Raw genomic sequence first — 26,441 nt, forward strand, 5'->3', positions numbered from 1 at the left:
AAGAGACACAGGAGCAGATCAAAAGAACAGTTTACAGTCACTTTGGGCAGGGGCAAAGGGTTCTGGCCTCACTTTCTACATAATATGCAATTGTGGCTGTTCCTTATTAAGGATCTCGACTCATAAAGAGAAAGGTTTCATTATGTTCGTATAACGGGTTTGAGGAGGGAGGCATGGAAAGCATTTGTTAAGTTCCACCCCAAATGGTTAAAATGAAAACAAATATTTTTTTGAAACTTGACGATGTGAGCTTTGATTACGTGGAAAATTCATCTACATGGAACCGTTCTTTCTCCCATTGCCATTATTTCTGGACAGGAATCATATGAAGACGCTAGCGCTCTGTGGTTTTTATCTACATTACTTCCCTGTGCTATGCTGGGCAGGTATTTCCATTGTACAGATGTGGCAACTGAGGCCTAGAGGGATGCAAGCCCAACTCTTCTAATGTCAAAGTTCGTGCCTTTTCCACTACATCGTGTTGCTGTCTAGGAGCAATCGTCTGGAATATGAACACGCAGAACATATTGTAGGCAATAATGGTTTGCATCCCAAATTCTGAGCGAAAACAAAATATATCCAAACACTTTCATTCCATCGACTCACCTCTGATCGTACAATACATCTCATGAAACAAGATCATCAAGCGGCCTTGTTGTGATACTTACTCGTAAAATGTTGTCCATCCATTTTCATTGCTTTTGGTTGCCAGAAGGCCAGAGTTGCCATGGTATGTCATCATGGCCAGCTCATGTCCTTGCGTGGTCACGCTCTTGAGTGCACTGTTGGTGCCCATGGTCACCCAGTACACCTGGCCATCTGGGACCACCAGCCAGAGGGGCATCCCGGTGGAGTCCCGGCGGACGTTCACCATGTTGCCGTTGTTGTCTGTGATGAGTGTGACATCGCCATCCCCAGTGTAGGTGAAGTTGTACAGGTAATCTCCTGTGGGCAGACTCTGCGTGTACAGATGCTTTCCACTGGTATCAAACAGGTAGAGCTCCTGGTCGATTGGTGAGGACAGCTCATACATGTTCTGGGTGTTGAGGAAAGGCTTGTTCTTCCTGATAAACCGAATTCGGATATTCCCCAGGTCAGCCACATAAAGTTCCCCGTCGGCACACACAGCCAAGGAAGATGGGGTATTCAGCTTTGCATCCTTGGCGTAGCCATCATCTCCAGAGAAACAGTCACAGTTGGCATCATTTTTACAATCACAGCCACTGGGGGCTCCAGCAACCAGCGAGATCTCTCCGCTAGTGGTGACCTGCCTGATGCGGTTGGTCTTCTTCTCATCGGTCTCAGCAATGTACAGGACCCCATTGTGTGAGACGGCCAAGGCCGTGGCAGACTCCAGGGTTGCGTGGATGGCCACCTTGCTCAGCAGGAAGTGGTCGATGCCGGGGACCTGGCAGTGCATGGGTCTCCCAGCGACAATGCGCACCTGGTGGTTTTCAGAGATTTGCAGGACCACATTGTTGTCAAGGACGTAGAGAGAGTTGTCCATCGGGTTGATAGCTAAGTCTGTGGGCCACTCCAGGCGAACCTGACAATGGAGACACCGATACTCAGACGCCCGGCAAGGTGTTCACCGCTTATCGTCCCACAGCCCATATAGCTTGTAATAATGTCCCAAGTGCCTTCACACGCAGTCCTGCCTGATCTCACAGTGGCTTGTCATCAACAATGGAGGTCAACCCCCCTGATCTGAGTGAAACCATGCAAAAGCTGCCCCCAAGACACCTGATGGTCTCCATTAGACTCCCAAAATATGAAGAAGGGAATAAAAAGGAAAAAAAAAAAAAAGAAACATAAAAAGTAAACAAGAGATAGACTTGGGAGCCAGACAGGTCTAGGTTCAGATCCTAGCCCCACCATTATGACCTTTGGCAAATTACTTTGCCTCTCTGAGCCTCAATATTCATTATCCGTAAAACAGGACTGACGATACCACAGAGTGCTTAACCTATCGTAAGTGCTCAAATAATGACAGCTAATGTTATGGAGGTGGGAGAAGAAGGCAGATAGAGTCTGGAGGCTGAAGCAGGAATTGTTCAGATGTCTCAGGCTCTACGTGAACTGCTGATACGATACCTGTACGAAAGACGATATTTCAACCTACTGAATTCATGGATTAACACGAATATCCAAATTCAGTTTATCAGGAAGAACAAGCCTTTCCTCAATATCCAGAACTGACATCGCCTGGGAGCTGGTCAGAAATACAGAATGGCAGGTCTCACCAAACCTACTGAATCAGAATCTGCATTTAAATAAAATCCCCGGATAACTCATGTGCACACTGAAGTTTGTGAATCCCAGCTCTAGAAAATGGTTTCTATACAAATCAAAACCACCATGAGATACCACCTCACACCTGTCAGAATGGCTCAAATTAACAATTCGGGCAACAACAGATGTTGGTGAGGATGTGGAGAAAAAGGATCTCTTTAGCACTGTTGGTGGGAATGCAAACTGGTGCAGACACTCTGGAAAACAGTATAGAGGCTCCTCAAAAAATTAAAAACAGAACTACCCTACCCAGCAATTGCACTAACAGGTATTTACCCAAAGGATACAAAAATGCCGATTCGAAGGGGCACATGCACTCCAGTGTTTATAGGAGCACTATCGACAATAGCCAAAGTATAGAAAGAGCCCAGATGTGCATTGACTGACAAATGGATAAAGAGGATGTGGTATATATATTCAATGGACTATTACTTGGCGACCAAAAAAGAATGAAATCTTGCCATTTGCAACAACGTGGATGGAACTAGAGGGTGTTATGCTAAGTGAAATAAGTGAGTCAAAGAAAGACAAATAGCGTATGACTTCACTCGCATGTGGATTTAAGAAACAAAACAGATGAACATAGGGGAAGGGAAACAAAAAAAAAGGTAAAAACAGAGAGGGAGACAAACTGTAAGAGACTTTTATGTGCTCTTATAGAAAACAAACTGAGGGTTGCTGGTAGGGTGTTGGGGGGGATGGGCTAAATGGGTGATGGGCATTAAGGAGGGCACTTGTTGGGATGAGCACTGGGTGTTACATGTTAAGTGATAAATCACTAAATTCTATTCCTGAAACATTATTATTCTATATTAACTAATGTGGATTTAAATCTTAAAAAAGCAAAGAAACAAATAAAGTTAAAAAAAAAAAAAAGAAAATGGTTTCTAGCACCCCAGAGAACAGGTCCTCCCAGAAGACATTAATGAAGGTGGCGATGGGAATGAGGGGTTCAGAGGTCCTGGGGCCCAGCCTGAGCCTCCTCTGAGCCGGGCTGGGAAGCTGGCAGGGACGATGGTGAGCTTGCAGGTAGGCATGCATGGGATGCAGTTGGCAGGGTCTGAGGTGAAGAATGCTGTGCTGGTGGAGGAGGAGGAGGTTGGATTGTGGGATACAGCACACCGGGAGGTAGGTGCCGGCACTACGGGAAGCCACTGGCCAGCTGTGTCCCCAAGAGGTCATCCAGACACACTGCACATGGGCTGGAAGCGTCTCCTCCATCCCAGTTGTCTACCGCACTCCTAGGAACTCACCACCTTTGGTTCCTGAGCCCCCTATAAACCCTCGACGCTCCGTCCAACGTGGGGCTTACTTAAATGCGCATGTTACTTTAGGTAAGAAATTTCTCTCCCAGGAATTTGCTCTTGCACCTTGTGAACAATGGTGCACACCACGGCAATGTTTAATGATGGTGAAAAATTGCAACCGACTCAAGTGCCCAACAAGAGGGAATTCACTAAATCAACGATGGTATTTAGTTCGCCCATGAGTTAGAATACTCTACGTAGCTCTTAAAAGTGATGTTATAGATGCATATTTAATGACATTGGAAAATGTTTGCTATGAATTAATTGAAAAGAATAGGCTACAGAATTGTAAGCACAGTGTGATCCCAATTGGGGGAAAATGTAACAATAAATTAGATTATAGATAGAGGGGAGAAGAAAAACCAAAATGTTAACGGTACTTGGATTAGGGGTAATTTTAACTTTCTTCTTTGTAATTTTTAACTTTTTACATTTTCTACAATGTCCATGTGGTAGTTTACTAACGCAGAAAGAAACCCCAGTAAATTATATACCTATGAGATGTGGCCACCTCCGTCTGACCCTTCTGCTCAGGACCACCCTCGGGCCCTGCTTCCTCACTTCCACACCCCACTTCCTCACTTCCTCACTCCCTGGGCCCCTCTGCCCGCACAGAGCCAGGGAGCCTGAGGCAGGCCAGAGCCACTGGCCAGAGCCGCTGCCTTCACACTTCCCAGTACTCTCTGGAGCATAGCGTCACGGCAGCCCTTGGCTGCATCAGAACAGTTTACTGTAACGTGACAGGGGAGTTTTCAATTTCCTAAAACCCATTTCTTGTCAACACTGGCTGCTAAATATTTTATGCCTTCTGGTCCTCTGGCACCTTGGGGACCTGCTTGCTCAGACCTTTCTGCCAGTCATTATGATGAAAAGATGGCTCCCTGATGGGTGGGTAAGGAGGGGGAAGGGGGAGAGGAAAGAGGGGAAGGAAGGAAGAGCAAGCGCTTTTCTGCTCTCTCCTTCCTGCCCTGTGCACAGAGCACCTGGAAAAGAAGGAACAGGGCTCTGAGAGTCAGTCCTGGCTCTGTCACAGAGCCTGTGTGTTAGTTCTGGAGCAGACCAAATACACAAGCTTCTCTGATTTCCCTCCTGTTAGTGACAGAGGTGCTCAGGCTTAATGTCCCATTGCTAAAATGGAGAACAAGACTTTAGAATTGCTGTGGTCCCTCCAGCTCCCACATTCTGTGGTCCTGAGAAGGGATAGAGCCCCCTCTCCTCTGTCCCCCAGAACACTCTGTGCCTTTATCAAAGCACTCTGAGATGACTGCCTTATTGCAGACTTATTTGTTCTCAAAAACAGGATTGCCAGATGAATGAATGACTACATGACTGGTCAACGGCACGGAGAGAGCGAGGGATTTGGGGCCAGCACACCTCACCTCTTATCTCAGTTCTACAATTACTATAGGTGTGCGTTACTTAAACACTTTGAACTTCTTTCCTCATATGTAAATGGAGGTAATAAATATTATATAGAGTAATTGTGAGTATCAAGACAATATACAAGGAATTGCTTTGTAAATTATAAAGGGAATGAATATTTACAGCCTATTACTAGCTGCCAGGCACTGTGCTAGGCAATTTATGTACAGGGTTTCATTAAAAAATTCATTTCCACATCCCTGATGGAAACAAGCACAGGGCTCTGCATTTATAACTGCAATTCCCAGCCCCCCGCCTCCCCCTCCACCGCCCTGAGCCTCAGTTCTCTTATCTGTAAAATGGGGTAGATAATATCACCTCTAGGGAATATTGTGACAGCTAGGTAAGAAAAAGGAAGTCCTACTCATCTCTGTATTCTCCTTTCTAACAGTGCCTGGCACATAAGAAGTTCTTCAGAAGTCATTTTGGACCCTACATATGGTCACACCCTGTAGCCTGCTGAGCTAGGAACTAATCCCCTCTTTTGATTGGCGGCAACATCTTCTGTTTCTTCTCTTCTCCATTCCTCCCTCTAGTTTCTCCTTGGGCCTGGGCTTATTTCCACCCAGGGGAGCTGGCCAAGTTCCTTGGTTCCCTGCTTTGCACTCTTGCCTCTGAGCTGTGTTCTTAGCTCTCTGGCTTACTCCCTGCTCCCCACGGGGCAGTAAAACAGCTCTGAGTGTTTGTACAGAGGAAGCTCTCAGAATGAAAGCCAGCACCCCCGCCCATATGTGTATATAAAAATATAAGCCGTGGCTGGAGAGTTTGGTAAAAAAAAAAAAAATTCCATGCTTAGATTCAGATGAGGGTAGCGAGGACCAGGGGCAAAGGGATTTCAGCCCAGGATTTCTGAAGCTAAGTGTGGGTTTTTGCCCCGTTCCACTACACGCCGGTTATCCTCTGAGCTTTTGATTTGGCTGCTTGGTAGCACCTCTCACTAAAGTAAAACAACTTTCCAACGTGTGGATTGAAAATTTTCAGTGCCCTGTGCTGGCTGGTACGGGGCCCGTTTTGAGAATTGAAAATACTCGCGTGCACATCCTCAGGCCGTAGCAGCTTCCTGACGGGTAATTCAAGCTTGCTCACAGACTGGAGAGGGAAATTCTCGAGCCAGCAAGGGGAAGCCTGCCAAATTGGAAAGACGAGTGGCAGAGAACAGATTCCATTCTGGAGCGGAACAATCACATTAGCCAGTGCAGAGGAAAACCACGCCAGCAACCGAAAGGGATGTGACGCGGGTGTTGGGACCGCCAGCACCAGCCTTGGGGCTCTGGGGACAGCGCTCCACAACACATGTCACTAACAGGGGGGCCTCCTGGCCTCTGTTGCACCCTGAGTACAGGGAGCAGGTGAATAGTCAGTGGAAAAGGGCCTGTGTGCAGCCTGCCCTACAAGGGGGTTTAAAAAGCTAAGTGTGCGGGGTGCCTGGGTGGCGCAGTCGGTTGAGCGTCCGACTTCAGCCAGGTCACGGTCTCGCGGTCAGTGGGTTCGAGCCCCGCGTCAGGCTCTGGGCTGATGGCTCAGAGCCTGGAGCCTGTTTCCGATTCTGTGTCTCCCTCTCTCTCTCTGCCCCTCCCCCGTTCATGCTCTGTCTCTCTCTGTCCCAAAAATAAATAAACGTTGAAAAAAAAAAAAAAAAAAGCTAAGTGTGGTTAGTGCTGTCCCCACTCTACAATTTAATGTAACTCGTGCCTTCCTTTTTCCTGGGTTTTGCTAATGCTGGCAGCTCTGGCCAGGCCCTGCCTAAAGATCTAGCAATAAAGGACACTTTCCTTGCCAAGACGTTGCAGGACAAACTAAGGACATGCTGAACTGCCGGTCACTGGGTCTGCACTGGATTACTGGTGTTCACTGCTAAGGTCCAAACTGTTTGGACCCATGCACGGCATGGGAAGGTCGTTCCCTAACTGGCCCCAAATAACACTCCAGTTTCAACTCCTGCTTCTTCATTCCAAGAACCTTATGCTCAAGCATTCAATCTTCCAATGGTCCTTGAATATACCGGGCCCATGAACATCTTTGTACCTTTGCACATGCCACTCCCTTTGGTGAAATGTCTCCATTCTTCCTGGCCACCCAGAAACCCCTATTAAACCTTCAAAACCTGGCACAAATTGCACTTCCTTTGTGGACGTGGGCACCAGAACTTCTGTTGATTGACCACCTTTCAAGTGCCAAGAGGTGCCAGGAGCCTAGTATGCACTGTTCGTATTTTCTCGAAGCAATCCTGCCAGGCTGAAGTCAGCTATTTCCATTTTTAAAATATAAAAGTAAAAGAGGTTCAAAGGACTTCAGGAATTTGTCCAAAGTCACTCAGTTAGTGAGCGGCAAAGCTTGGAGTCAATCAGCCAATCACTTAATTAATCACCAAATACTGGTTGTACTCCTACTGTATACAAGGTACTCTGGTTAGAGCAGGGGAAAAGATGAACAGAATTCCTGTCCTCATGTCATTTACAGTAGAGAAAGAGAAAAGACAATGTACAAGTACCTGTGTTTCCAAAGAGGGGACTCACAGGCAGCTATGGGTTTAAATTCACAGCATTTGACTCTCTGCTGCCTTTGAAGCTTCCTTGGGCAGATTTCTTCACTGTCCACGGGGATCCCTCTGACGACCACCTGTCATCCCTCTGGTGAACTCCCAGAGCACCAAGCACCAAGCTTCGCCCTACTCATCTCTGCGTCCTTAGTGCTTCCCCAGGCCCAGCCCCAAGAATGTGCTCTTCAAAGGCTAGTGCAGCATAAAGATGGGGGGCCAGTGGGAGAGCTGGGTACTGGTGAGAGGATGAGCGTGCAGCCCCAGGGCTCTAGCAGGCAGAGTTCTCCCCTTACCTGAGAAATATCCATGACGGAGTCACAGCTGAGGGGCCGGGCTGAAGTAAGATCGTTGGAGCCCAGCAGGGTGGAGATGACCCCATTCTGATCAATGCGTCTGATCATGGTGCCATCCACAAAGTAAATCAGCCCAGACTTGTCCACCGTGATGCCTGGGAAAGAGAAGCCAAAACCAGCGTTAGAGGTGGTAACAACCTACGTGCAGATGGAGCCTTGTGGGCTGATTAAGAACCTCCCCTCTGTGATTTGATTGCATCCTCCCCACAGGATTCATTCCCCATCTAAAGGCCGGAAGACAGATGCCCAGAGGCTTAGGGTGACTTATTCAAAGCAGGGATTAGAACCCGAGTCTCCAGGGCTCTGGTCCCTCCACCTTACTGCTGAGATTTTTACCTATCAGCTTAGGTAGTCACCAAAACTGGACTCCTGCTTCTGGGGGTTTGTCAAGCACTGGACATAGCAGTAAGGAGAACCCTTTTCAGTGTCAAAGCTGTGAGTTAAGTTAACCTAACTTCTGAAGCCTTGTAATTCTCGCAATTAAATCCATCCCCATTTTGGTAACAATTTTTCTTTTCTTCCAAGAGAATCATCCTCCATGTTTTTCTATGTTTATGGTCATTGGTAATTATAGATGTATACAGCCTAAACATGAATCCTTTGGGTTTGTGTAGAGAATATGGGTGAAATAAATGTTTAAAAAAGGCACGTGGAAGAGAGCAGTCTGAATTCACCATTCACTTTCTCCATGACCAGCTGTGTGTGGCCTTGGGCAAGTCACTGGATATCTCTGCGCTTGGATTCTCAGCTCTTAAATAAAGGGATTGTTCTAAATTTGTACTTCTCACTCCCGGCTGTGTTTGTGAATCATCTGGAAGCCTTCTATCATGTATCCCACAGGTAGTTGGTTCAGAACATCTCAAGTGGAGCCTGAATATTTATCTGTATTTTTGACAAGCACCTTGGGTGATCATGATATGAAACAAAGTTTCAGAACCATGCTAGTAAATCAGTACTTCTTAACCAGTGATGTGTATCAGAATCATTCTGAAGTGTTTATTCTCCAACCCCCCCCCCCCCCCCCCAACACATCCCTGCTTGGCCTCACTCCTGGAAATACTCATTCTGGGCGTGGCCGAGACTGATAACGTTTTATTGTGGGTGAGATTGATTTCCACCCTGGGTGCAACATCCCAAGTTTAGAAATAGCCCTACCAAACTGAGAACTGCTCAGGGGTGCTAGGGGGCGACACATGACCCCCAGGAGCACATGGTCCAGATGGGGAGGTTGGGGATGAGCCAGCACCAGGTGGAGTGCCCCAGGGAGAGACATGATGAAGGAAAGGCGATTCTGGTCAGTTTTGCTCTGCTCAGTCTTCTCTGGGCAATGAAATGAAAGAAGGGGTTGGAGAAAGGTTCACAGAGGTAGAGACGCTTGCCAGAGAAAGCTTTCCAGTTGTATAACCTTGGCCATGGCATTTCACTAAGTCCAGCTTCCTCATCCACTGAATGGGGATAATAACATCTGATGTGTAACAGTTAGCCCTCAATAATTATTAGCAACTATAATTATGAGAATTCGACCAGCACTTTGTGAAGACCCTTTGCTCGGGGTCTGCGTGTCTGTGACTGGGGCGATTTCAGACACCCAAAGGGCTCTGAGTGATGAAGACCCCTGGAGTGGTGTTCTTTCCACCCCCTCCTTAAGGCTGCTCAGGGCTGGGGAGCGATTTCACACAGAGGACAAGGCAGCCTTCAGGCAGGGAAGCAAGCCTTTCCTCCTCCCTGCCTAGAATGTAAATTAATTACATTCTTTAAGTAGCAGGACAGGAGTTTGCTTGTCTGCCTGGCTATGCTCTGTCTTTCTCTTCCATCTGCTAGGACTGATGAGTGCTCCACGAACAATCAGGATTCTTGTTTACAAAGTTGGCTGCCCAGGCTAATAGAAGCGACCTGCCCCCTGATTAATTACTTCAGTTTTTCTCCTTTTGTTGTGCTAAATAGATGGACATCTTTTCTCCTCCCTGCTGCGAAGTGTCTGCATATTGTGGCACCCTTGTCATTTCTATCTGGGTTAATTACAGGCTTTTGGGCAATTTCACTGCTACTACATCTGTGTGCATGCATGCGTGTGTCTGTGTGTGCGGGGGTGGGAGGAGGGCGGGTGGAGAACACATATGTGTGTGAAGCAACTGAGAAAGACCTGGAGAGAATAACACTTTCAAAAAAAGCTTTTAATTTGAAGAGAATAGAATGTTGCAACTACACGTGGTGTCGGGGCCGGGGGGGGGGGGGTCATTTAGCCCAATCCGCTCATTTACCAATGGGAAAAGTGAGGCCCAAAGGAGGAGGTCAGAGGGCAGGGAACAGTAGGACCGAATCATAACACAGGATCCCTAAGTGTAAGCCTGTTCTTTCTGCTGCAGGCTACTTGCTCAGTGTTAGGAAATCATAATTAGGAGGACATCATAGTTAGGACCATGGATGTCACAATACTTACCCCACAGTTACTACCTGACCAATCAGGTATCTAATAGAGGTTATATAATATGTGATGTGGTGTGATAACATAAGGTAATGTAATACAACAACTATAAGAGGAGTCACTATGAGAATGTTTATCAGGTATCTGGAACCAATGAACCAAGCATTTTCATTCCTGATAATATTTAATCTGTACTGCAACTGTACAGTATATCTCTATTTCATAGGTGAGGAAAATGTGGCTCAGAGAGGTTAAGCAACTCACCTAAACTCACACAGCTATTAGGTGGCAATGTCTGAATTTGAACACAGAACTGCCTGATTTCACTAGACAATAATGCTTTGACTTAAAAGTGCATGTACCAGCTGCATTTTACCAACCGCTTTTCACAGATATTAATTCACTCACTAGGGGTACATCTGGGTCTAGGAGAGGCCTGAAACCTGGCACCATTTGCTAATACAATCACATAGGACATTTTTGTGGTATAGCATATGAAATATATTTATTACGACCCTCAGAACAAACCTAGGAGGTGGACACCAAAGGTACTGTTACCCCAATTTTATTGAGGGGGATGCTGAGGCTTAGACACTAGAGGTCACCCAGCTTTATGGCCAGCACACAATGGATGCTTTGCTGATGAATGTCGACAATGATGGCTTCTCCTCCAAAAAGCCTTCCCTGTCTTCTGGGCACAAGGGGCCTCTCTCGGCTTTTATTTAAGTCCCTTGCACAGTTCTGTCTCCTGGCTTGCCAGGGAGCACTTCTTCCTCCCTCCCACATCAGTGATTCACGCTCAAGTCTTATTTATTCTGCTACATTAAAATTATCTATGCAACCACAGCATACCGCACACTCAGTAAATACTTGCTGAACGAGTGAAAAATTGTGATTGTGCGTATTAAGAGGTCTTTTTGAAGGACTCACAATTGAAACTTACAGCTAACCCGTCTTACAGCATGTGAACATCTACAAAGATGATACACTGCAATGTTCTTATAAAACAGTAACGTGAGAGAGAGCATAAATGTCCAACAGTAGGGGGCTGATAAGTGATGAGACATCCATTCTATGGAATACTATGGAATACTATATAGCCATATATACATTCTATGGAATACTATATAGCCATAAAAATGAGTACAAAGAAGATGGGTAACATGGGGAAATGTTCGTGATATACCATCTAGGGGGAAAAAAGTAGGTTACCAAAACAGTTTGTTTAATGTGGCCTCATTTTGTTTTTGGTGAGCACACAAACACATGCATGCAAACACGTGGAAAAGAGACTAGAAGGAAAGGCAGGAAATGTTACCTGGGAGTATCTCTGGGCAGGTGGAATCATGACAATTTTAACTTTTCTCTACAGACATCTTGGTATTTTCCAAAATGTTTTCACAACGATAAACATGTATTTCTTTTGAAAAACGGAGTGGGCATTTAACCTGAATTTTGCTATCAAAGGGTGTGAATTTACAATTTTTTCCAATTCTAAGCCTGACTGTGGTATTAGACTCACAACTCCTGGGAAGTTAACCATTAGGACCTCAATCAACATTACTGCTTGTACTTAAAAAGCAAGGCCTTACTCACCCCTGGGGTTGGTCAGTGTGGCTTCGGTGGCCTTGCCACCATCCCCACAGCGAGTGTCATCAAAAGGGAGGCACTGGTCACCTGTTCCTGCGACCACCTCGGAGTTCTTGACAAGGTCCTTCACCACCACGGTGGACTTGATCTTAAAGACCCTCCGGCTGTTGGTGTCCGAGAGGAAAACAGCCCCGCTCATGGGGTCTGTGGTCAGGTAGTATTTGTGCGCTGGGCTGTGACTGGAAAATAAGGACACACCAGCTGGTGACTACTTTCTTTCTTCCTATCAGCTAACCAGAGATGTACAACTAGACTTCATGCAAAAAGTCAAATGGCGATGGTGTCCCTCTTTTGGGTGATTGTTCCCTAATTTTTCTGACCCCAGTGGTTGGCTTAGCTATCCCTCTTACCTAACTAATAATACAAAAATCTCTTGCCAATGACTGTGATGTTCAGCCAGAGCTATGTCCATATTAGGTACTTAATACATGTTTTCTTAAAAGGATTATCAATGAGGCTTACCACAGGTGGCTTGTAAATCCAAGCCAGAAACAAGAGAGGGCCTGACTTGAAAAAAACACCTCAAGAGTTTAAAACACAAGATCTTCTCCTGCAAGTTTTTATAGCAGCCCTACTGCCTCCTCGGGACTGACTGCTAAGTCCCTGGCCAGATCTGACTCCCAGTTGGTGGCAATATAGTCTTCTGTCTATCCTCACATTATACTTATCAGGGGCCCAGCAGTCTTCCTTCTGCAGTCAGATGTAATGAATTGCAGGATTAGTTTATAATTTGCAGCAACACCCAAGGGAAAATAAATAAACCAAGAGAGTAGTTCTGATGATAGTTCCATATCTGCAAATCAGTCATCATGACAAGGCTGTGCCAACAGAGGAAAGCAAAGGCAGACCACGGTTGTCTGGAGGGTTGCAGAGACAAGGTGCTACCCCTCGGCACATGGCAGCAAAGAGGCACAAGCTTAGGAATCAGATCGGTCTGGGTTTCACGTCTGGCTCTGTCATTTCCAGGTTCTGAAACCTGGGCAAGTTACCTGGCCTTCTGGGCCTTAAGTTTTCTTCCTCTGCAAAATGGGGTATTAACAGCCACCCTGTCGGTATACTGAGAAAATTATATAAAATCGTATGTGAAAGATATTTAGCGTAGTGCATGGCACATGACAGATACTCAATAATTGTGACCGTTCTTTTAATTCCTAGTCATTATGTCTGGTTTTGCAGCTGGAGAGGAAGACAGACTAGGTATTCCTTATTAAGCCTGAATTTTCCTATCACATGGTACCGCTTTATAATTTCTTTCAGGTCTAGGCCGAATTTGGAGCTGGAATCTTAACTCCTGGAAACTAATTCTCAGTTCCTGTGCATGGCCTTGTTATTCCAGGTCTAGGCTGCATTGGAGCTGGAATCTTAACTCCTGGAAACTAATTTTCAGTTCCTGTGCATGGCCTCGTTACTCCAGGTCTAGGCCAAATTGGAGCTGGAATCCTGGAAACGAATTTTCAGTTCCTGTGCATGGTCAGCCTCAAACTGCATCTTAATACTGGTATCCCCTTCCAAGTCTCCAGAATGTGTTCCAATTCAAGGGAATCTCCCTCTGTTCAGGTTGGATGGCCCGGCACGGGCCATTTCCACTGGATGGTGGGATGTAAACCGTGCTGGGGATTCAGAGGGCAGACTGAGCAGTGTCTATAGCACCAGCAAAGTAGGCGCGCTGTCAATCCTTCAAGATGCAAGTAAGACAATCAGAAGAGTCTAGAAGGAAGCTATTTTATGTTTCATCGGGCATGTAGGTTTTGGGTTCTTTTGAAAAACAAAATTTTATTTCACAGATTGGTATTTTTTGAATTACATATGAAGACTGGGGCATCATAATCGTTTCAGTGTCAAGGTCCCTAAAGGTTTTAATCTGGCCCCAACTGTCTGTCATCATAACCATCCCTTGCTTTGGGTGTTATCTTGGGGACTGGCTGCTTCTTAACAGGGCCAGGTTCCCAGACCTAAGATTTCCCTGTTGGTTTTCTCTCCCTGAATTAGACTAAGGTGACGTGATTTTCTCCAGCTGTCCTTCCTCTCTAGCTCTAACATGGTTGTCCCATCACATCATCCTTTTCAAATAAAAGGCAGGTCTCTCCGACTGCAGCCTGGGTCCTCTCCAGGCCATTCTTCCTTGTTGTAACCCAGACATTGTCACATCACCCCAGTGCCCTCTCTTCCAGGGCGCCCCATGTTTTATAGGCTGATTTCAGACTCCCCAGCCTAGCAACACTCTCTGCAGCTGCCTCGTATCCCCTGGTACGCCCTGCAGTCCATAAGGGACATCTGGTCCCACACACACACCTCCACACCTCTCTATAACTGCTGTTCCCACTCTGTGCAGTGTCCTGTCCCCTTCCCTTTCCAGCCTGCTAAACTCCTACTCATTCTTCAGGTATCAGCTCAGTGGCACCTTTTCTGGCAAAACCTTCCCTAACCCCTGTGTGTGGAGATTCATATCTGCTCATAACTGGGTTACAGGACACTTCACATAATGCCGTGGTATTTATTTATGTGGCTGTCTCCCAGATCTGAGTCAGTCCTTGAAGGGAAGAGATGGGATTTTATTCATTTTTGTATTTCTAATGTTCAACTTGATGCCTTCTAGGGCATAGCTGTCACTTGCTTTAAATGGATGGTATCTCCATTTTGAGCTTATTTAAATACCATTTTCACTCAAATTACTTGGGTGTTTCTTTTCCTTCTCTTTTGAGGGAAATGGATAACAGGATAGATGTGCTGTTTATGTTGAAATGTCCCTTGTGACTTACCCTCTAATGCAGCACAGATTTGATCTTCCCAGATGACACTGATTCTGGCTAAATAAAATGCAGTGACCTTAGATCCCAGTCTGCAATGTGGGGCAGCCCGGATCTCTCTGCTTCCCTGATGACAGCTGCGAGGTGGGGCGGTGAGCAGGGAGGGGTGGGGGGACGGGGAATCATTTCATTTCTTTGTGCATCACTCATGATAAACCGGTGCTATCTACCTTGGCAGAAAATGTGTCCCTGCGGGAATGTGGTGGGGGCCCTGTCCACTTAGATTAGTCCCCCGAGTTTCTGGCTCATGTCTTCCTGCAGTGACCCAGAGAAGTGCCACTCATGTACAGTTTCTCAGCTCAGTGAATTCCAGAAGAAGGTGGCACCAGCAGGATTGTCCCAGGGAGTCTGTAAGAGCCGTGGCCCATCTTCTCTGCTCAAGGACATATTTGAGGTCTGGCAGTCGGGTTAGTGTAGGGGAAAGAACACTAGCTTTGAATTTAGAAGATGTGGGTTCTCACTGGAGCAAGTCCCCTAAATTGCTCAAACTGTACGTCTCTCGGCTGTCAAATGATTAAGTCCCTGCTCTGCGTTGCTCACAGGCTTGTCATCAGGATCAAATGAAATTATACATCTCAACAGCCCTTTCTGGTTGGAAGAGCACTTGGACAGTCTTCAGCGCCCTCCTTCCTCATGCCACCTGCACAGGGAGCAGCACCTGGGCCCCCATCGGGGGCAGGGCCACCATTTGGTGGAACACAGCTTGGAGAGATGACTGTCACTGGTACGAAGGCATCCGCTACCACCTCTGGGTGTGTGTTCCGTCCCAGACACCATCCTTGTGCTCTGCACGCACAGCCTGACGTTCCTCACAACTGCCATGTAAGGCAGATGCTTTTTTTTTTTTAGTATTTCAGAAAACTAAGACCACCAGAGGTGAAGTGCCTTGACCAGAGCTAGAGACTGCTAGGTGGCAGGATGGGTTTCTGACTCCAATCTTCTTGACCTAAAGGCTGTGTTCTTCCTATTTCCCTACACTGCCTCTCCAAGCCTAGGAAGCACCATTGCCCTTACTCACTGGGGAGCATCTGATCACATCCAAGTCCTGAGATCCAGTTCCAGCATCATGTCATCTGAAATGCCATTCCTGGATCCCCAGACCCCCAGACCCCAGACCTCCCCTGGAGAACTGGCCACTTGCGTCGTCGTGTCACCAGACCCTTAGCAAATATACTTTTCCTACCTGTAGGACCTTAAGACACTGTTCTGCTTAGTTGTCTGTCTCCTCAATGACATCTCGAACTCTTCAAGGGCAGGGACCAGTTTCGAGTCCCTGCTGCTTGGCCCTGGGCTGGTGCAGAGTAAGTGCTCCAGAAAAGCCCACAAATTTATGCGCCAGTGAATGAATGGCTATCATCTTGCTGGGAGCATACAGGGGAAATAAGAATGGTATGGATCTTACAGTGATGGTTCTCAAACATGGTTACACAGCACACTCACCAGGAAAGCCTAAGAAAGAAAAACCTCATCCACAATATCTGAAGAGCCTGGGCATCTGTCCCTTTAAGATCTCTCCAGGCGACTCTGAGGCACAGCCAGATTTGGAAACTGAGGCCTTTTAGAGGCATGCTCTTCAAATTTTAATATGCAGATGAATTACCTGGAGATTGTATTAAAATGCAGACTCCAGTTCAGCAGTTCTGAGGTGTGGCCTGAGAGCGTATGTTTCTAATAAGTTCTCAGAGGATACCAGTGTGGTCTGTCTGTTTGCTTTGAGCAGCAAGGCCTTTGAATACTCTCAAAACCACGGAAGGTGGCCTACAGCTGAAAGCCCCGGGATCAGCTCTGCAGCAGGGACCATGTCTGAGTCGGTTCTGATTCCTGGTATCTTGAGCCGGGCTGGGCACAGAGAAGGGTCACAGCTCTGTTTCCTGAGTCCACTGTGGGACCCACATTCTTTTCTACTTCCACAAACGTGAGCTTGGCACTTCTGGAAGCTACGTACACACTTGGATGCTGTAAGAGTACCATTCCGGACATTCATGAACTGAAATCAAGCCTCACACTGTCCTCTTTCTGGATGGTGTGGGACTTTCCTGATAGGAGCTGGGAGTCCAGGGACTAGAGGCAATCTATTCCCTGCTTCTTAGTGACAATTCTCCCTTTGTCTCAGAGTAACTAGCATCCTCTGACCACATTTGGTGGCGGCCCTGGTAGAACTTGATTTACTGGTTTTTAGAACCAGGGGGGAGAGCCACAAAGACAGAGGTTCAAATACTGGTTCTACCACCCACTTAGTAGGTGACCTTGGGCAAATCACTTCATTACTCTGAGCCTTAGTTTCTTCATCTAAGAAATGGGGATAATCACAACTACATTAAAGGGCTACTCTGAGGACAAAATTGTATAAAGAATATAAATTTCTGAGCATAGTGCCAGTTCCATTAAGAAATAAAAATGCCCAGGGGCGCCCGGGTGGCTCAGTTGGTTAAGCTCTGACTTCGGCTCAGGTCATGATCACACAGTGAGTTTGAGCTCCGCATCGGGCTCTGTGCTGACAGCTGGAGCCTGCTTTGGATTCTGTGTCTCCCTCTCTATTTGTTCCTCTGCCCCCTCTCTCTTTCAAAAATAAAGATTAAATAAAATTTTTAAAAAAGAAATAAAAATGCCCAATAAACGGCAGCTGGTCACCTGGAGAAACCTTCAGAGTATTTATGTTACTGCGTAATGGAAAAGCCAAGTATGTCAGACTTCATATTGTCCTGCCCAACCTACTTCCTGGGGGAAGTTAGGGCTTTCTGTTGGAGTTAACTTAATGCGTTGGTGGAGGTTGATGAAGACCTGAGTTCAAATGTGCCCCTGAAAAAGGCATCAAGCATCCTCTATCACCCTGGGGAAGAGATCCAGGAGGAAATGAGGATCCTCGTTCCCTGAAAGGGTCCACAGAAGAAGATGCCCAAAGGATTAGGGGTCCCTGTGCGGTGGGCTGGTATGGAGGCTGAACAGCCAGAGACATGCAAGGCTGTCCTGGGGAGCATGTGTGCAGGCTACCATTCCTGGGAACAGCTGAGACAGTAAATGCTCACGGACAGAGAGGATAACATTTTAGAATTTTTAATCCGCTTCTGACATTTATGAATGGGGACACCAAGGCCTAGAGAGGGGAAGGGATTTACCAATATCCAGGTGCCAGTTAAAATCAGAGCTCAGACTTAGGTGTTTTCATTCCAGATTTTCTTTAAGAAACTAGAGAAGGCAGAAACAAATTCCCTTTTTCCTTCCACTTGGTTTTACTTTAGAAATAGTTTTCGGCACCTGAGAAAACGATGAATTGAGGGAGGGCAGGAAACTGGCTTTGAAATCATGCCACGGATGTACCAAAAGATCACTAAACATCAGGCACCAAAACCACAGCTCTCACAGTTCACAGATGACGAGACTGGAAGCCAGAAAAGGGGGATGCCCAACCCAAAGCCACACAAGTGCACAACAAAGCTGGACAAGAACCCTGACCTTCTAATTCTTCCCAGCTCGGTCCCCTGTAACCCCGCTGCGACCCAGGCAGTTACCGCCACTCACTGAAGGTCTCAACGTGAAATGCTAGGTTTTCACCCAAGATCTTCGTATGAAATGTACTTCTATGTTTTCTCTAAAACTGAACCTGAAGGTATCTATCGATGTATAGTTCAGTATCAGCCATACAAAGCTCACTAACAATTCTTTTAGATTTCCGTGTCAGGAAAAAGTATTCTCCCCTCTGAGAAGTGAGCACATTTTCCCATTTCTGAGAACGCAAACCATGAGAAGAGTTATGTTTCCCTGTTTACTCTGGCTGCCAGGAAGTCCAGGGTCTAATCTGACATACAATCACACATATGTGTTTCCTCTTGTTTCCTTTTGTTACCAACTTCTATTTAATTTACTTTAAGACACGTATCTTTGGTTGTAAGAGGACTGGATTCCTTTTTGGGAAAGTTGACACCATCATCATCATATAATTGTGATGATGATGATGATGATGATGATGATGATGATAATACTAGCAATAATAACAGCAGCCATGTCTGGAGCTCCCCTCTGTGCCTGGCACAATGCTAGATACTTTACAAGTATCCTCTGTAACCCTTAAAACGGCTTCCAAGAGAGATTTTGTTGACCTCAAGTCAAAAAGTAAAGCTCAGAAAGATGAGGTGATTTTTTTTTTTCAAGGTCAGACAATGGGTGGGCGGGGAGGGGGCGGGTTTCAATTTTCTCATCTGTAGATTAGATGTGCCATGAGCACCTACTTCACAGGGTGCTTTGGGGATGAACTGCTATAGTCCACGTAAATCCATGAACCTTCTTTCTGCCTCACGCCAAATGCTCTGTCCATGTTATTATTATCTTAAAATAATATATACGATTGTTACATTAATACCATATCTAATTACATAGATACGGATATGATCATTATTGGATTTGGGGTCTGCCTCTTTCCGCCAGCCTAAGATTTTCTTTTATTCCCACTCAGCACCCAGCCCACGCGCCACTTTGGTATGAGCCACCTGTGGGTAACTGCCCCACTGTGGGGCAGCTGTGGGTAGCTGCCCCAGCTCCATTTGCCCACGGCTACTTCAAGTCACCCAGATGTGTGTGAGGCAGGGGACTCTGAAGTGACTGTTCCCCAGGAGTCAGAAGAGTGCCCCAAAGGCAGTGGTGCTGATGGGCAGACGTTTCTCTTGGTGTCTCTGATGAGGTGGCTCCCTTCTGCCTGCTGAGCCTCACTGTGAACCTACACGACAAATCCACTCTGTGATAAAGCTCCTATTTGATGAACCACCTATCTGGGTGGTCCATATGGCCTAAACATTCCTCCCCACTCTTCCCTTGCTGGCAAACTTTCTGGTGGGGTCACCTAGCATCCTAGCCACCAAAGCCAAGGCACCTGCAATGCCCACAGAAGTGCAAATCTGAAACCTGTCTTTGTCCAACTTCTTCACCTGATCGAGATGTTCTCAAGACGTCCCATTGTGACCATGAAAGCCATTGAACACGGTTAGGAGGTTGTCCTCATTTACTCCAAGGATAAACGGACTGGTGTTCAAATTACTATGCCAAGGTTAAAATTGTTTCCCCTATTATTTCAGTCTGTCATGTCCACAGATTACCCAAGTAACTGCTACACTTTGCTAGAGATTAGAGGAGTTCGGGCTCTCGCCTCCCACCCCCACCATTATTAATGACTTCCTCTCATTGTAACTGATTACCTCCAATCAGTTCCAATCACACAGGATCCATTTGCTAGTGAGCCATCTGAATTTGACACGTGCAGCTTACCACACAACATGCAACAAGGCAGAGGAGAGACAGGAAATTCTCCACTGGTTGGCTTACCTATGTCTGAAATCTTTATTTCTGACAGAAGACAGGAGAGCAGGGAATAGAAGAAAGAATGAGGTGTTAGCAGCGGGGTTAGAAGCATTATTAGCAGCCTGAGAACTTGACAGCAATGGTACTGTACAATACTATAATAAATAAAGACTTAGCAGCTATGACACTGATTTATTTTATATTGGATATTACTTGTCAGTGAGCTCACTTACAAGCAGCTACATATCACAGAAGAGGCATGGCTTCACCTGCACCACTACTGCTGACTTCGGGGAAGGGGATGAGCCTGACACACGCGGCTGCTCTCACCAGAGCTAAGACAGGGGCTGCAGCAGCGGCTTCCCCCCCCCACCACCACCCCGTACAGAGACACGCTCCCTGAGGCACACATGTTCACTGCTGTGCCTCTGTTGGTGTGCACAGAGTGCACATGGTGTGCCTCTGTTGGCTGCCCTACAGAGGGTATTCAAAACTTGTGTAGTCCACCATGATCCTCCTCATGACAGAATACAGAACTGGAGACATACCATAATTAGAAGGGCAGGGGGCGGGGGTGGGGGGCAGGGGGACAGGCCGGGAAGAAAACACATCAAGATTGACAACATATTGATACATGTATTTTTCTTTCCAAATTTCATTTACTCCTCCCTTCCCTACTTATTTGTCTTCCACGATCTCCCCTCAAAGGTGGGAGGCAGGGAAAATGGGGCATCTATTTGAAGATGTGAAAATGGAGGCCCAGAGTGGGTAGATGTCTTGCCCACAGCTGGACAGCTTCTCTGCCAAGGTGGGCTGACCCCTAGGCTGTGGCTCTTCCCATTACCCTACAGGAGGTGGAAAGACAATGTGAGCAGCTGACTGGAGCAGACAGGCTTACGGGTTCCTTGTTCCCTGACAGATGTCTGTGGCAGTGAAACTCATAAAAGAGAGAAGAAAGGCAGAGAATATTCCATTGGTGGTTCTCACAAAGCCTGATATCCCACTTCCTATGAGTCCACAGAATTCAGGCTTCTGATTCTTGTCATGGCCAAAGACCTCCTGCTTCATTTGTCTCTGTGTGTGTGGGTGACTACGAACCCTCTCCTCTTGAGGGCTGCCATGACCGTGGTCAGCTAGCAAGCCTTCCCTTCCTTCACATGGGCACTGCAGAGACATTCTCAGCAGGCAATTACTTCCAGGGGATAACTTAACAAGGCATTAAAGCCAAAGTGGCCCTCTTTGGGTCAGGTGACAATTCTTTGGCCATGCAGAGCTGTGTGATGGACTTTTGGGCTTCAGTCCGCCATTCTAGAAGCTGGACCTTGGGCAGATTCTTTAAATTCCCCGAGTCTCCTTGGTCTTGTTTGTCAAGGGCAACAGTGGTAAATATCTTGCAGGACTGTTATACTGGGCAAATAGTTGGGACTTCACAGAAGTGAGTTTCCTTTTCCCTGGCCAGTTTGGAAGAAGGCTTTCCGGCTCACAGGCCTGTTCTGTTCACATGAACTCCTGCCCAGGACATGGGCAGATCCTACTCTCTAAAGCAATTTTGAGGAACTTGGGGCAATTTCTCTTGAAAGGGAGTGTGAGGCAACCCTGTCTCTAACCACAGCTTCTCTGTAACCCTAGAACCCACCCTGTGACAATGCTCTGGTTCTAAGAAGACCCAATTTAGGGAGTCTAGAGAAAATGCAACCCATCAGGCCCTTCCCCAAGCTCTAAGTATGGCTATGCTCCATCACTCACTGTTGGGATGGGGAGAAAGAAAAGGTGGAGTCGGATGGCCCTGCAGCATGCTAGGAGCACAGAGGCACTGCCAGATTTCAGCCCATGGGCCTTTATCTCAGTACCAGAGAGCTGAAGAGGACTGCCGTAACTCGGATGAGTGTTGAGTAACAGGGCCAAACCTACTAACGCTGGCTTTGTCCATTCTGCCATCTTTGTCCTTATAAGAGGTCTCATGAGACTAATTTCAATCTGTTTGGTGCCAGGAAACAGAAAGAAGTTCAAGGCCTTCCAAAAATTCTAATTCCTGGTTGTTAGCAGCCTTCTACATCTTCTGGGCATCAAAGATATCCCCCTACCCCACGAGTGGCTGGTCTTCCTTTCAGTGCCCGGTGGAGAGCAGCACCTGCTTCCCCAGAGCCCCCAGCTTACAGTTTAGCCCTGAGTTGGGAAGTGAAAAGTCTCAGATGGACTCTGACAGGTGAGGCTCCTCTGGGTGTTGTGGGTAATGCTAGGTGGGCGCCACGGGATAGCAAAGGGACAGTATTAGGAAGTGTGAGGAGGACATCACCTTACATACCTCAACTCCAGGATGTTGGTGACATTCCCAGAGGGGAAGATCCTCCGGATGTAGTTGAAATCTCCCACGTAGAGGCTTCCGTCAGAGCCGCACGTGAGGGCCACGGGGGCCAGGAGTTTATTGCCGTCGGCAAGGCCATTGCAGCTGGGGCAGGAGATGCTTCTCCGGCGCCCATTGCCCATGATGCTCCCGATGACGGGTGGCTGCTGAGACACAAACTGGTTCTCCCCATTCCCTTTGTGTAAGATGCCTGGGACAAGGACAGAAGAACAGAATCACCTATGGAGCAGGAAATGGCTGTCTTCTGCGGCTGACCACAGAGTTGCCTCGATTTTGCGAGGAATGCCAGATCTCTGCCTACCATTTCCAAGACTTACCCCCCAAGGCTGCCACACCCCCATCATGAAACCCAGAGTGTCCTGAACAGGCCATGCTGCCTTCCTGATTGAACGCTCTCAACAACTCTGTAAGATAGGAATCACTGTCCCCTCTGGATGCACAGGGGGGAACAGGCTGGTGGCTTACCTGAGGTTACACGGAGAGTAGCAGAAGTGCTCATAAGTCCAGGCCCCTAATCATTCAGCTCCACTCCTTCTCAAATAGACTGTACACATCTCCTGTACCTAGTCCCTATCTCTACTGCAGTGTGGATTTTTTATGACACTTACATGTTTTTCTCTCTTTAGACTGAAACCATTTCCCTTTCTATATCCCCAGTGCCTATCGCAGAACCTGACACAGAGTAGATCTCAATCAATGTTTAGAGAAATGCATGAGTGAAGTTCAGTCTTTTCTCACCAGGGTAGATTCAAGACACCTGGGTTTTTACCTGGTTTTGCTCCTAATGGGCTGATCCCAGATGTTGTATTGGCTTTCCTACTGTTTTAACAGGTCTTGGATCTCCGTTTCCTCACCAGCAAAATGAAGGGATTGACCTCAGTGACTTGTAGCCTTCATCCCATAGCCACACTGTTTATTTTGGGCCCAGATCATCCTTTATCTCCCATATTATTGCCACAGTCTCCAAACTGGACTGTGCCTCTGACCTCACTCCTTCCATACTGAAGCCTGAATGAGTTTTGGGTTTATGGTCACAAGAATCTTCTCCCAGGCTGTCACCTATTAGCTCTGTCCTTTATTAAACAGGTATCTTTCATTTTTACCTAGTCCAATCAAATCATTTTCCTACTCTAATGTTTGTACTTTTTGGTTTTAGGGAATCCTTCTCTGAGATCATAAAGATATTCTTCTGTGTTTTCTATTAGTTTTAAAGTGTTACCTTTTAAATTTAGATCTGTAATCAATCTTGTTTATTTTGTATGTAGTGTGAACTTAATTTTACTTTTCTTCACCCACTGAGCCAGTTTTTCCAATACGATTTCTAAAATAACTATCTGTCTCCACCAATATCTGATGTTGCCTGTGTCATGTGCCAGTTTCTATGTGTGTATGGAGCGTAGCAGAAACCGTAGTCATCCACAGGTATCCATCCTGTCCCCCGTCCTTTTTCTGTAGCCACAGAACCCCTGATGTTTGGCTGTCCAGGTGACTATCTGGAACCGCCTACACTTGGCAGGTGACTAAGTTCTAGCCAGTGGCATGGAAATAGAAATGGGGTGGGCAGCTGTTGGGAGGTGTCCTTGCAATGGAAAGGGCTTGCCCTTAGCCCTTTTCCTCCTTCTTGCTGGATGGGATGTGGATATGAAGGCTGGAGCTTCAGCGGTCACCGTGAGCCATAACCTTGGGGATGGAGGCCTGATTGGAGCAGTGGGAGGGGAGGCGCCTGAGCCCCTGAGCCAGCAGTGTGCCAAGCCAGCCCTGGGTTATCTACCTCCAGACTTTCAGGCGAGGGAGAAACAAACTTTTTGCCTGTTTGGAATTCTGTTATTTTGGCTTTGCTGGCACTCGTGGCCAAAATGATTCCTGATGACCACTTATAGGTCAGTTTCTGAACCCCGTGCTCTGTTCCATAGAAGCTATTTATCCACTCAGGTACCAGCACCACAGTTTTGGAGACTGTGGTTTCTTTTAAGACGGATACCAAACCGTCTGGCAGTGCCTCTTTTTTCCTTTTTCTTTTAAAGGCTGTCTCAGCTATTCACAAATCTTTCTTCTATCATAAAATTTAGAATTAGTTGGTTGGTTTTCCTTAAACCTTTTTTTTATTCAAATCGTTTTATTAAAATTATTTGGCAATTTTAGTAGCAGTGCAAAGTTTTTGACTCTGACCACTGGACACACTTAGACACGAGTTTATGATATTTGGTCTGCTGTGGGTTTGGGTGCATGTACTTTTCCAAACCTTCTGCCCTTCCTTTCATTACCAAATGGCAAAGTGCCTTAAATTTCGCTGTCTACAATATTCTACTACTGGATGACAGGAATCTGTAAAGTAAGATTGAAAAAAAAAATCCATAGATTCAAAAATTCTCTGCAAATATTAGGAACATGTAAAGTATACTAGAGACACAATGTTGTGGTTTTGAGTAGCATCCAGGGCCTCTCCAGAGTAGGTGGGAGATGTCTGACATCAGGAGCATATTTAGTTGTCCCATCCTGGAACACAGTCAAGGTGGGCTCTCTGAAATACAGAGCTGATTATGTCACTTGGATGCTTGAAACCCTTCAGAGGCTTGACATCGGCCTCTGGATGAAGTTCAAAGTCCCAGTCTTCTGACCCTGGGCTCTGGCTGCTCAAGCTCTGGCTTTTGCTTCAGCTCTTGCCTTCACTTCATCCTTTGCTCAAACCATAAGAAACCTTCTCTCCAATTACTCTTCTTTTAGACTTCTGTGCCTTGGCACATACTGTGCCTTCCGCCTAGAATGTTCTCCCTACTTGATATATAGGGCTGATCCTCTGGGTCTTTTGAGACTCAGTTCAGAGGTTCTCTCCAAAGAGACGCCGTGCTGAACCGGGAAACTGAGTTGTTGCCCAACATGCCCCAGTGTCCTGTGCTTTTGTGTGTGATGGCACCATCCATGGCACAGCCTGGAGACTGCCTGGGAAGTGTTTGCTTCTGACCAGAATATCATCTCTTGAGGTCTTTCATTTCTGCATCTCCACTGCCTAGTTGTGACAAGCACAGAGCAGGCTCCCAAGGAATATCTGTTGGCTAATCCTTCTGGTGACTGATCACAGACAAGCCCATGTAATTTGAAGCGTGCATTTTTTTTTTCTTTTTTAAATCTGGCAGGGCACAGAGGATACGAGACAAGGGCCACACCATGGCCTGGCTCCTGGAAATCTGTTAATGCACTTACCACTTTGGATGTTGAGGGCATGATGTTTGTCTAGGCTCCATCCTCCCAGCTTAGAAGCATCGATTTCATATCCCTGCAGCACTGCCGTTCTTTTTTCCCAGAGGATCAGATCTGGGCAGGATTCATACTCATAACCCACGGAAACTGTAGGAAACAAAAGCGCACAGGTGAGCAAAAGCGAGAGTGCACAGGTGAGTAAAGCCTCTTCTTTGGCTTTGATATGCAGGCAAGGCTCTGGCTTGTCTTTCGTAGAAAAGGAGAAAAGGTCATATTTCTAAGTGCCTTAGAAATCCTGAGCCTTAATATCCTTTTTTAACAGAGCAATTGTGCATTATGAGGAAAAGTTAAAAAAAAAAAAGTACTAAACAATTTATAAAGGACCCAGGAGAATCAATTCCCAGGAAATAATCCTTTAGTATGGAAAATACTTCAGGCACAAAACTCTTCACTGCAGGACTATTTATAATAGTGCGAATTGGAAGTAATCTAAAAGTTTAAAAGGGGTTACAGGTTGAGCAAATCAAAGTGTACCCACTCGATGGGGCCCCTGGATGGCTCAGTCCGTTAAGTATCTGACTTTTGATTTTGGCTCAGGTCATGATCTCAAGGTCATGAGATTGAGCCTGGCATTGGGTTCCATGCTGAGTGTGGAGTCTGGTTGGGATTCTCTCTCCCTCTCCCTCTGCCCCTCTGCAGCTCTCACGCTCTATAAACAAATAAGTAAGTACGTCTTCAAAGTGTACCCACTTGAGGAATATTATGCAGCCACCGGATAATTTGGTTATGAAGAT

The 26,441-nt window shown here is 46.5% G+C and overlaps 1 protein-coding gene across 6 annotated transcripts in view; it reads right to left on the reverse strand.

Annotated features, from left to right (window-relative positions):
• TENM4 (teneurin transmembrane protein 4) overlaps positions 1–26,441 on the reverse strand; it is a 2,953,639-nt gene that overhangs the window by 38,208 nt on the left and 2,888,990 nt on the right. For all 6 annotated transcript variants that reach the window (XM_040489711.1, XM_040489706.1, XM_040489709.1 and 3 more), the window contains 6 exons: positions 25,651–25,794; positions 22,390–22,639; positions 20,109–20,129; positions 11,935–12,167; positions 7,854–8,008; positions 669–1,546 (listed from right to left, as the gene is read on the reverse strand). In XM_040489711.1, coding sequence (XP_040345645.1) covers positions 669–1,546; positions 7,854–8,008; positions 11,935–12,167; positions 20,109–20,129; positions 22,390–22,639; positions 25,651–25,794 — 1,681 coding nt within the window. The remainder of the gene's footprint in view (positions 1–668; positions 1,547–7,853; positions 8,009–11,934; positions 12,168–20,108; positions 20,130–22,389; positions 22,640–25,650; positions 25,795–26,441) is intronic.

The sequence above is a fragment of the Herpailurus yagouaroundi genome, unplaced genomic scaffold (assembly GCF_014898765.1).
Source record: "Herpailurus yagouaroundi ecotype Mexico unplaced genomic scaffold, PumYag 180, whole genome shotgun sequence".
NCBI lineage: Eukaryota > Metazoa > Chordata > Mammalia > Carnivora > Felidae > Herpailurus > Herpailurus yagouaroundi.